The sequence below is a fragment of the Adelges cooleyi genome, unplaced genomic scaffold, assembly GCF_023614345.1.
Source record: "Adelges cooleyi isolate 19-005CV unplaced genomic scaffold, UGA_ACOO_1.1 ACOO_flye_CR_arks_rails_tigmint_CR_PRNA_30, whole genome shotgun sequence".
In the NCBI taxonomy this organism is placed as follows: domain Eukaryota; kingdom Metazoa; phylum Arthropoda; class Insecta; order Hemiptera; family Adelgidae; genus Adelges; species Adelges cooleyi.
This window is the reverse complement of record NW_026095971.1, coordinates 5310078-5320495: the sequence shown is the minus strand read 5'-3', so window position 1 is coordinate 5320495 and position 10418 is coordinate 5310078. Positions and strand designations below refer to the sequence as shown.

General features: G+C 26.9%; 2 protein-coding genes across 2 annotated transcripts; one reads left to right on the top strand and one right to left on the bottom strand.

Annotated features, from left to right (window-relative positions):
* Positions 1–11: 11 nt before the first annotated feature.
* LOC126839059 (nonsense-mediated mRNA decay factor SMG9) lies at positions 12–7270 on the top strand. The gene is made up of 9 exons (XM_050574001.1): positions 12–202; positions 267–451; positions 1483–1535; positions 1603–1780; positions 2714–2998; positions 4301–4448; positions 4520–4676; positions 6099–6219; positions 6937–7270. The coding sequence occupies exons 1-9, from the start codon at positions 149–151 to the stop codon at positions 7013–7015; spliced, it is 1260 nt and encodes a 419-aa protein (XP_050429958.1). The 5' UTR covers positions 12–148; the 3' UTR covers positions 7016–7270.
* LOC126839057 (eukaryotic translation initiation factor 3 subunit L) lies at positions 6917–10394 on the bottom strand. Its single transcript, XM_050573996.1, has 9 exons — positions 10167–10394; positions 9921–10087; positions 9759–9843; positions 9570–9696; positions 9096–9493; positions 8853–9023; positions 7637–7929; positions 7352–7556; positions 6917–7273 (listed from the first exon to the last, which is right to left on the bottom strand). The coding sequence occupies exons 1-9, from the start codon at positions 10179–10181 to the stop codon at positions 7139–7141; spliced, it is 1596 nt and encodes a 531-aa protein (XP_050429953.1). The 5' UTR covers positions 10182–10394; the 3' UTR covers positions 6917–7138.
* Between the last annotated feature and the right edge of the window lie 24 nt (positions 10395–10418).

Below are 10418 nucleotides of genomic sequence, written 5' to 3'. Positions count from 1 at the left end.
ATGGTCTGTTGTATTCAGTCGCGTTGTATATACTTATCTATCTTCGCGTTTATGATAACAGCCGGTTTAAAAGTTTTACAAATTACAATTTTTTTTTTTTTTGCGTATATTACATATACAATATTTTATTAAGCATCACTTTTGAAAAATGTCACAGGGTAATATTGAAGACTCAAAAGGGAAAAAATCCCCTATTAAGAAAGTATAATTTGCAATATTCTAAATTATGATTACTTACTTAAAAATAAATTGCATATATTTTGTAGTTAAAAGATGATCGTAAACATTTTGGATCCAAACGGTTACCAATTGTTTTAGCAAAACGTGATGGTTCTATTGAGCGAATTCAAGAGCCAGAAAAATCACTTATTCAGCCAACGATACTTCTCAAGTCACGTGATCCAGAAAACAGGCCTCTGTCACCTACACAAAAGTTAATGCCACAAATGATGTAAGAGCTTATGATGAACTTTTGATGGAATTTCATTTGAACTAAAATAGTTCAGGTAGCCAACCCATCTTAAAACCAGACAATAAGCTTAAATAGATTATGTAAATCTATGGTAAAATAATTCTCAGTTTTGTTACAGATTATATTAAAACAAGTATTTAGTATACAAATAATAAATTAATCTTTTGTATGCTTTATATTGATTCTAATATCAAAATACTTTTAAAATATGTATATTTTTCTAATTTATATATTAAAAGATAAAGTTTTAAATCACAGTGAGTACTTTATGATACTCTTTAATAATTTTGTGGTTGGAAATGTTTTTATTACACTCAAAACTATTACTAGTTGCTATCTCCAAATCATTGATCCCACAACTCACCTGTGCCAACTTTTTATTTTATGGCTTCATTTAAAGCATAGAATAAATATTATGTATGTTTAAACAATGTTGAAAGTAACTTGGCCATCTTTAAAAGTAATCAATCCTATTAACTACAAACAGGATCAATTCTAGGACTTCAATTTTGTATGGGAAAGTATACTTTTTAAGTGAGCTGTAGGCGCTGTAAGTTCCCAATTTTTTTTTTTTTTTTTTATTACCTACAATAAAAAAATTTAGTTCGGGCAACTGCCCACTCTGCCTATACGCTAGCTGACTATAAAGCAATTTAATCAATGCTTACTAATAGTTAAAACTATTAATACAAAATAAATCTAAAATACAAATAAATAATCATATTTTATTTTTATTATCTAATAGCAAATTATATAATAGTTTAAATAGAACTAGATGTATGAAAAGAGTTTGAGATAATCATTAGTAGTCCCATTAATAGAACAATACCTTACTTATAAGATAATTTTCACAAAAGGTAAAAATCAATTTAAACTAGATGAGATATTCTTAAATTTAAGTTCAAATAGACATTTTAAAGTATAACAAAAAATTAAACACTGGTAGAAATTAAAATAACATGTTGACTAGAAACTATATAGTACTAAATAAATTACATTATATATTTCAGAATAAAAAAAGAAGAACCACATCTACAATCTACTCAAAAATATTCAAGTGATGGTAAAATATATTTTTTTAAATTTAATTAAAAATATATTTTGTAAATATGTTTTATGTGTAAATACAGATCAAGTTTTTTCGCCACTTGAAATGAAAACACCAGTTAAAATAATTGATGATTATATGCAATTTATCAATGAAGGTTTAAGTAATTATCTACTTGAACAACCAGATTTCTTAGTTATTGGTTGTTTGGGACTGCAAGGAGTAGGAAAATCAACGCTAATGTCTAATATTGCCAATAAGTAAGTTGTCTCTGTTATATACCTATATTAAATAAAATTAAATAAATTATTGATATATCTTACGTCATGACATTAGGGTTGGAACCTTAAATCTTCACATAAAACATTATTTTAGCCTTATAGAAGTCTTAAGGTAGGGACACACTATTCACATGCCACGTAGTAACACGCCCTTACTTGCCACCCCATGTTAAGATGCGTGTGATAATATTGTGCACACTAATACAACGCGACGTATACCACGTATAATGAAATCAGTTAAATTTTTTATTACAATAATAAAATTAAAATATTAAAACATTTTAAAATTTTCTGTCAAAAAAAATGTAATACATTATAAATACAATATTTTTCGAGCCAAGCCAGCATGCAAATCTAAATACCTTTAAATTAATTTTATTATTTTTTTGGTTGGAGGAGTTTTAATGTCAATTAAATTATTTTTGCAAAATGTGTTCTAAATACTGAATCTAGGAAACAAAATCTGGTGAAATATGACCTAGGAAATAAAATTAACAAATTACCTATTTTTTAAAACATTAAAATGTTTGTTCTGATGGAGGAGGGGAATTAGCTCGTTGTAATGAGGGAAAAAGAAACACCGAAACTTTTTCATATAATCACTCTGTTCGTCATCACACGTAACACATTCTTCAAAATATTTTGAAACGCGTGGCATGGAATTGAGTGGGAATACGTGGCATGTTTAAATTATGATCACAAAACCGAATAATGTATACAAATCAATGGCATAACACGAGATTAAAAATTTGCGGCATGTAAAGGCGTGTTACCATGTGGCGTGTGAATAGTGTGTCCCTACCTTTATAAATACTTATTACAGTTGTAATATGAAGATATATATTTTCATTTATTAATCATTATTTATTATGTATGTTGTTAAAAATATTAATATACCTTGTTAATTTTTAGGCCTAATTTATTTTCATCTACAACTACTGAATATATAGAAACCGCTCAAAACTGTACTAGTGGAATTCATGCATATGTAATGAAAAATAGAGTTATATTGTTGGATTGCCAGCCTATATTATCATCTTCAGTAGCATATTCAACCAGTCAAAAACGAATAGGTCAATCAATGGACACATCGATTGACAATGAAATGGTGTCATTACAATTAACTGCATTTTTGTTATCAGTCTGTCATGTAGTATTGATTGTTCAGGATTGGTTTTTTGATCCTAACATCTTCAAGTAATATATTTTGACGTTTTTATGTTTTTGCTTTGGCACACAACCGGAAAAAACGACTGTTACCTTTTAACTACAATTAACAGTTACCTTTGGTAAAGAAAGTTACCTAAAAACCTCACGGTCCTTATATATATATCCTTATTAGGGTGGTCGTTAATTTCGATTTTGAGAAGTGAAGTATAGAAATAGGTTTGAAATGTCGAAAAAAAATGCCCTAATTTTTTTAGATTTTTCCCTTGAGAATAACAGGTGCTGCATAGGGCCTCAAGATTTATATTGAAATAACATTGTTATTATTTATTTTCCAATAATTATTTTATTACAACAGCTTTTATTTAACTGCAAAAAGATTTTCAACTATGAAGAATTGTCGGGAATTAGTGCTGGTACAAATGAGAATGTAGATAAAAGACAATCCAATTAATTTTCAATTTATACTAGCCACCTATATAACATTTTTTGCATACTCTATAATTATAATGAATACTTCTAAATCCAGTGTTTACATATTATTGTATATAATTCATACGACTCAAGAGCAGTGTATATAGTAAAGCTAAACAAAAATGTCACTAAAAATTAAAAATAAAACAAAAACCCTACCATCGATATTAATTTATTTCTACTAAAATCTATAATTAACATACAATATGAATTGTTTTTTTTTTATTTCGTTATATAAGTGGATTCAGGCTTGTATAAAATGAAAATTAATTGGATTATCTTTTATCTACATTCTCGTTTGTACCAACACCAATTCCCGACAATTCTTCATAGTTGAAAATCTTTTTGCAGTTAATTAGCCGTTGTAATAAAACAATTATTGGAAAATATATAATAACAATGTTATTTCAATACAAACTTGAAGCCTGTGCGGCACCTGTTATTCTTAACCCTTCACTGCATAATGTTCCATACATGGAACAATTATATTTATTGTTTATATCTGCTCATGCTATACATCTTTGATGCACAATGTTCCATATTTGGTACAATTCTTTAATTAGCGTTTTCCATGAAACCAAAACTTAAAAAAAATTTATTTTTATATTTTTAAGTAGTATTAAGTACATTTATAGCATATGGTTAAAAAAAAAATTCATGCAGTGAAGGGTCCTTTCATGATTTTATTTTTTATGCAGTTGAGAATTATCAAACAAATTAGGCTAGGGTAAAATGTTAAGGCTCATTAAAATCCTATAATGTTCATACCATTGTATGTATTAAGTCATAATTATGTTTTTGTAAGACCTAAGTAATAAGTGTGTATATAAATAAAATAACTAAACTGTTTTGTTTTAGAATACTTCAAACAGCAGAAATGTTAAAGCCTCCAATGCCTACTTCACATCGCAATGAAGAACTAGTAGAATATTTTCCACATGTGGTATTTGTTCAAAATAAATCATTTTATTCAGATTTTAGTATTGAAAACATAAAAACAATTCAGGTAAAATTTGTATGAAATGTTAAAAAATTACAAGTATAACAATTTTAATTATAATATTGGTTTAAATTCAGCAAGTTTACACTCAACTATTTGCCCGGTCTCGGCTTCATATACAAAGTGGTATTAGTATAGCAAATGGCAGTATAATAAATGAATTGAATCCAACAAATTGTGGTGATCCCATTAATATATTTTTACTAGCGAATATCAATAAAGATAAACAATTTGGTAAGTTCTTATATTATTTTTAATGTTTTTCCCTAAATTTACTTTGTGAAGTTTAACTAAAGGAGTTAAATAGTTACAATACCAGTAGCAAGTGTATTAAAATAATGTTTGGTGTTAATCAACATTTTTATTGTTGTACCAAACTACCAATATTGACAATGACCAAATAAATATGTTTGCCAACAACATGTGATGAACATGCTGAATTTTCTGCATCATAAAAGTCAATATTATAAGTTAACGTACATTAATGCAATATGTATAAATATGTTGTATAATATTTCTATTTCCTGGAAATTTGGAAATAGAAATAATTATTTTATTTTGGTACCAATATAGTAAATGGTCTGCCCTGTCGTACATGAAGCATTTTGTGTATACTATTTTCACTTGAGTTATTGGTAATTAAACAATGTAATACTGGAAAGTAGTAAGGGCAGAAACAAGGCCAAATGTGTCTACAAAATGTTGTATTATTGTTATATTTTTTGTCGATTTTGCCAAATGCTGCATATGTACAATACTTTATCCTTGAGATAAGGTACATGTGCAGAAAACAATATGCATTGCTTCTGTCTGGGTAATATGGATTGTTCTATAAGTTGACAAAAAAAAAGTGACCTAAAATAAGTACATTACAATTGTTTATAATGTATTCCTTTTTTTTTTTATTAACGGCCATGCCAAATGTATCTAGTAAGTCATAGCAGCTTCTTTAAGTGTTTATAATATATGCAATTGGTGTGTGACATAAGCTTTGCAGGATAGACACTCTAGGTCTTCTCTTAGATCTTCACATAAAAGTTTCCCTATTAAAATGCCATTTAAAAATTCATTATGTCTTATCAAATATCCAAAAAAACTTGTTTTTCTGGAATTAATGATTTTATTATTATACAGGGTGTTTCACAATGATTCGTCTATTTTACTTGTGTCTAATGAATATTTTAAAATTTTTTTTTTTTAACCCTTCACTGCATGAATTTTTTTATTTTTATGAGAAAATTAGGAATGATTAATATTATAATAAAAGTATAGATGCCATTTTTATGTGTATATTTTTTGGCTTTGCACATGTGAATCAAAAGTTAAAAAATTCCTACAAAAAGTTACACTAATTTCTAATGATTCCCAACACTTATATTTTATAAATGTTTTATCATACTTTGAAAAAAAAAACTTCTGATACATGCAAAATCGCAATGTATATTACATTTCAAGTTTGAACCTGTCGGTAACACGGGATGTAATTTAGATACGGTAAAAAAATGTAGAGGGGATTTTTTTTTCAAATACTAACATTTTAACCCCTGGGAGTAAAGTAATCGGATCAATTTACCGGACAGCAGTCTAATATATATTTTATTAGGTATAGGTGTTGATAATTATTAAAAATGTACATTAACAATATTAACTATTTAGATGTAAATGGTTTTCACAAGATGCATCCAGACCAAACAGTTTTAATTCAAGAGTTCAGAAAACAAATTCTAAGTTTACCAATACTTCCTATTACTCATACCAATCTCACAGAAAAAGGATGGTAAGCTGTATTTAATTTATAATAATTATTAAAATTATGTTTGAATACTTTTTAAACTAAACTACTTTACTAAAAAAATATGATTACTTATTGATTTTAAATAAAATAAGTATACAGATTAAGCAATTATATGTTAAAAATTTAAATTATATAATAATATCCAATTGGTAACTTTTTGGGATGCATATGAATAATTAAACTTCCCTCAGGAAAATCTACTTAATTTTTTATTTTATAAAAATCTTAATACATAAAAAAAGTTGTATTCTTAATGTAACTGAATTAGCACTTTTTCTTGACTGGGCAATTTTTAATAAACAATTTAACTCATTAGAAACTTTTAAAATTTAATGTCCAATAATTCGCTTTCTAACAACTTCATTAATAAGTCATTTGAGGGTTGCCAATTATGTACTTTTAAAAAAAAGATATCCCAAATAACAATTACTACCTATAAAATTAAGCTCAATTATAAACAAAGCCCTCACCAATTTAAGTAGTAACCCATCACACATGACTATCAACTTGGAATTTATGTACTGTTTGCTGTAGCGATTACTTTCAGGGGACAGTAAAGTGCAATTTTGTACTTATTAGAAGTCATAAAAGTGTCAATTTTAGTAATAGATCATCTATTATATAGTATCTTTTAGGAAATTTTAGCTAACAAAAAAACAATAAATGCAAACAAACTAAATAAACAATGTTTTTTTCCAGGTTTCATTATTGCATCAAAGTTTGGGATTCGATAAAGAAGAGCCAGTTTTTTAATGAATATAATAGACTTCAAGCATAACAAGTTATTATTAAATACTAAGCGACTGTATAATTTTAAATATAATCAGAATTGTAAAGTAAATGATATCTTATTGTTTAGATGTAACAAAATGTGTATAAATATTTATAACTAAAAATGTTATCATATTTTAATAGATTTAAGCTTGCGATTCAACTCTTCAAATTTTAATACTTTTCTTATGAAAAAATCCCCGTAGCGATGTGCTACTTTTGTATCAGCAATATGTATCATATCACGATCAATATAAAAGTCCAACTAAAACAAAAATAAATATTCAAAGGTTTAATAATATTTAAAATCATAGTTATAACGGTGTTCAAAAATGTACTATACCTCAGATCCAGAATGAAAGTAACCATCCAAACCTGATGCACCTTTGTTCCAAACAATATTTTTCATTTTATGCTTAAAACACAGTAAATGCTTGGTCAAGTTTTCCTTATCGTCTGTCGGTTCATTATTCTCTCTTTGACTTTGTCCTTGAGCCATGAAAGTTACCAATTTATTAATTGGCAAAGTTGTGTATAGTTTCAAATAACTATAACATAATTAATTTACTTAAACAAAAATTTTAACAGTGGATATATATAAATTGAATCTAAGTTTAATATCTTATACCTGCGAATTGTAGGCAACATTTTTTGTTGTTTTACTTCAGCCATAAATACTGAAGTCTGATATTTTACTGCTTCTTTTACAGAATCTTCTGCTGGATCCATTGATAAGAATTTAGGGCATGCCATTTGGAAACAGTTTTCAAATTCTTGCAAATCACCATATTGCATTTTAAACATTCTGTCAGTGTAATTTTTTTCTCTTAAAACTTGTTGAATAGATTCATCAACACATTGTGGGTGCAAAACTAAACACATAGCCAATAATGTATACATCTGATCTGTTTGCTTGTTAATCTAAACAAACAACATAACAAATTCATGAATTTTAAATACATTTTTATTATTATTATTATTTTTTATTATACGCCCAAATCGGGCTCAGAACAGTTTTTGACAATTACAAACACGTTTGATACAAATATAGTAGAGATACAATTAATTATATATATATATATAATACAATTATATATAATATATATATATATTATATATATATATACATATTAATGAGTTTCAAAAAAAAAAAAAAAAATTGAATAAGTGGCATTTACTGCTTTAGTCTAACTGACAACATCACAAAATTACGTTACTTGGAATTTAAATTATGGTGTTTAGGTTGAAATTAAGATCTAACACAAATAACAAAATTTAGAGAGGAACGTTTTTTTCGAAAGCACCGTGTTACTTTTTCTCTAAAATATTGCCAAACAAAAAAGTAACAACTATTTAAAAAAATCAAAAGCTAAGAAATATGTTGAGTTGTGCTTTTAATAAGGTGGAAATTAATAAATTTATACATGCTCATTGCTCAGTAATAAGTCAATTTTTCAAAAACATCATGAACTTAAAACTATAGAATAATACTGTTTTAACAGAAAATATTCCAAAAGAAAAACTATTGAAGAAATAATAAAAATATCCTTTGAATACAAGTTAAAAATATTATTTATAAGGTTAAACTTTTAAGTTAAATAGCAAACCACATACATAAATTATGCATGTTTTGTTAATATCTTGAATAGAGTAAAAATCCTACATTGAATTAATAATCCTATAATATAATGTGAGCACTAATTGCACTATTATAACAATAACAGCACTATCTATCAGTATGGAATTTAATTACTAATAAATAAAGTATTTTTTTATATTGACTAAAAATAATTTTAACACATAGCAAAAGCTCAGTCTCCTGGTACTATTTATTATTTAATTACTTGATCATTTTGATAAGAACGAGTTTGGAATAGTTGTTTAGTTCTTTGTATGTACAGCAAGATTGAACTAAATGTCCTGATTGCATCAGAATAACGACGCATCATCATATATGCAAATCCAACGTAGTATGCTGTAGAAATATGACAAGCTGGAACTGAGCTGTATGCGTTCTAAAAATAAATGTTAAATATACAATTCCGCTTATACTAAGGTCTAAGGTAAAGAAAAATTGTTCAACATACCTTTTTGTGCATGTCAATATTTTCTAACACTTTGATGGCTAAATAATAATCTCCAAATAAACTATGCAATCGTAAAAGTCCAATCATAGAATAATAACCCAACATTTTATATAATGAATGACGTCCAAATTCTCCAGCTACCGAATCTGGATCACCACCACTAGCAGTAACTTCTAACTGAAGTTTTATGTTAGACTTGTTTATAAATGAATGTAATACATTTAACACAAGCAAAACATTCCACACTTCATTGTTTGAAGCTAACATATCAATTTCTTCTTGAGTCTTACGACTACGTGAACGAAACTGAGTAAAAGATTGAAACTGATAAACAAACTCATCAACTAATTCCCATAACCACTGTTCAGGTAATTCTAGTGGAACTGGAGTTTCACAGGCTATAATATTATGTAATAATTAATATAAAACAGTAAGTATAATAAATATGTTGTACAGCTATAAACGTTTACATACTGAAGATATAATTGAAAAGATCACAATAGTTATAAAATGATCCAAAACGTTGTTTTGTTGAAGGACCATTGGGTACACGAGCAAATATATGACGATAATATAATTCTTTGTACAGCATCAAGAAAGTCTAAAATCAATTTATTTAAATTTAATTATGCCATTTTTAAATTAAAAGATTATTATTTATACTTTATCATCATCCATTATCGTGCGAACTTCATTCTCACTTGGCCAAGGAGCTTTATCAAAAAATTGATCAGATAACTTAGGAAACCTTTAAAAGGTAATTAATTATATAAAACTATTGAACTACACAATAAATATTTCTAAAAACTACTTTCTAGTTCTTACGTATTTTCATATAAATTTTGCATTTCGTAAACCATTCCTTCATTAATAGCATTTCTGAAGTACAACAAAAACTTTTTGATGATTTCAGGCATTTTCGGCTCATATGGATCCACATCATAGTACCTGTCTTCGTAATTGTTATAATAAGAGTCACCATCATACTCAGCCTGAACAAAATATGCAATATTCGTGTACATAGAGTTATGATTAGCATGCCCAACTTAAAAAAAATTATACCAAAATTACCTGTTCGTAATCCATTGTTAAGTTGTAAATTAAAGTTATCAAAATTTAATTATTAAAATTTCTTAATTTTACTATACAAATAATATTGTACTCAAAAATACTCAATTCAAATTTCCTTCGATCGTAAATCGCAAGCCGTTCAGTGGCAAATTCTGTAAAATTGACAACAAGTAACAACTAAAGAACCCAAGTCCAAACCGAACTATCCTGGCGAGATGTGAAGCAGAAAGCTAACCTATAAATTATTTTTTG

Bases quoted from the DNA above. Each gene is read 5' to 3' on its own strand.
- LOC126839059 (XM_050574001.1), top strand. From the start codon at position 149: ATGTCACAGGGTAATATTGAAGACTCAAAAGGGAAAAAATCCCCTATT. The intron at 1,536-1,602 runs GTAAAATATATT...GTGTAAATACAG, and splicing joins TCAAAAATATTCAAGTGATG to ATCAAGTTTTTTCGCCACTT. The intron at 4,677-6,098 runs GTAAGTTCTTAT...TTAACTATTTAG, and splicing joins CAATAAAGATAAACAATTTG to ATGTAAATGGTTTTCACAAG.
- LOC126839057 (XM_050573996.1), bottom strand. The intron at 9,024-9,095 runs GTATGTTGAACA...ATTTATTTTTAG, and splicing joins ATATTGACATGCACAAAAAG to AACGCATACAGCTCAGTTCC. The intron at 7,930-8,852 runs GTAATTAAATAA...TTGTTTGTTTAG, and splicing joins GTTCTTATCAAAATGATCAA to ATTAACAAGCAAACAGATCA.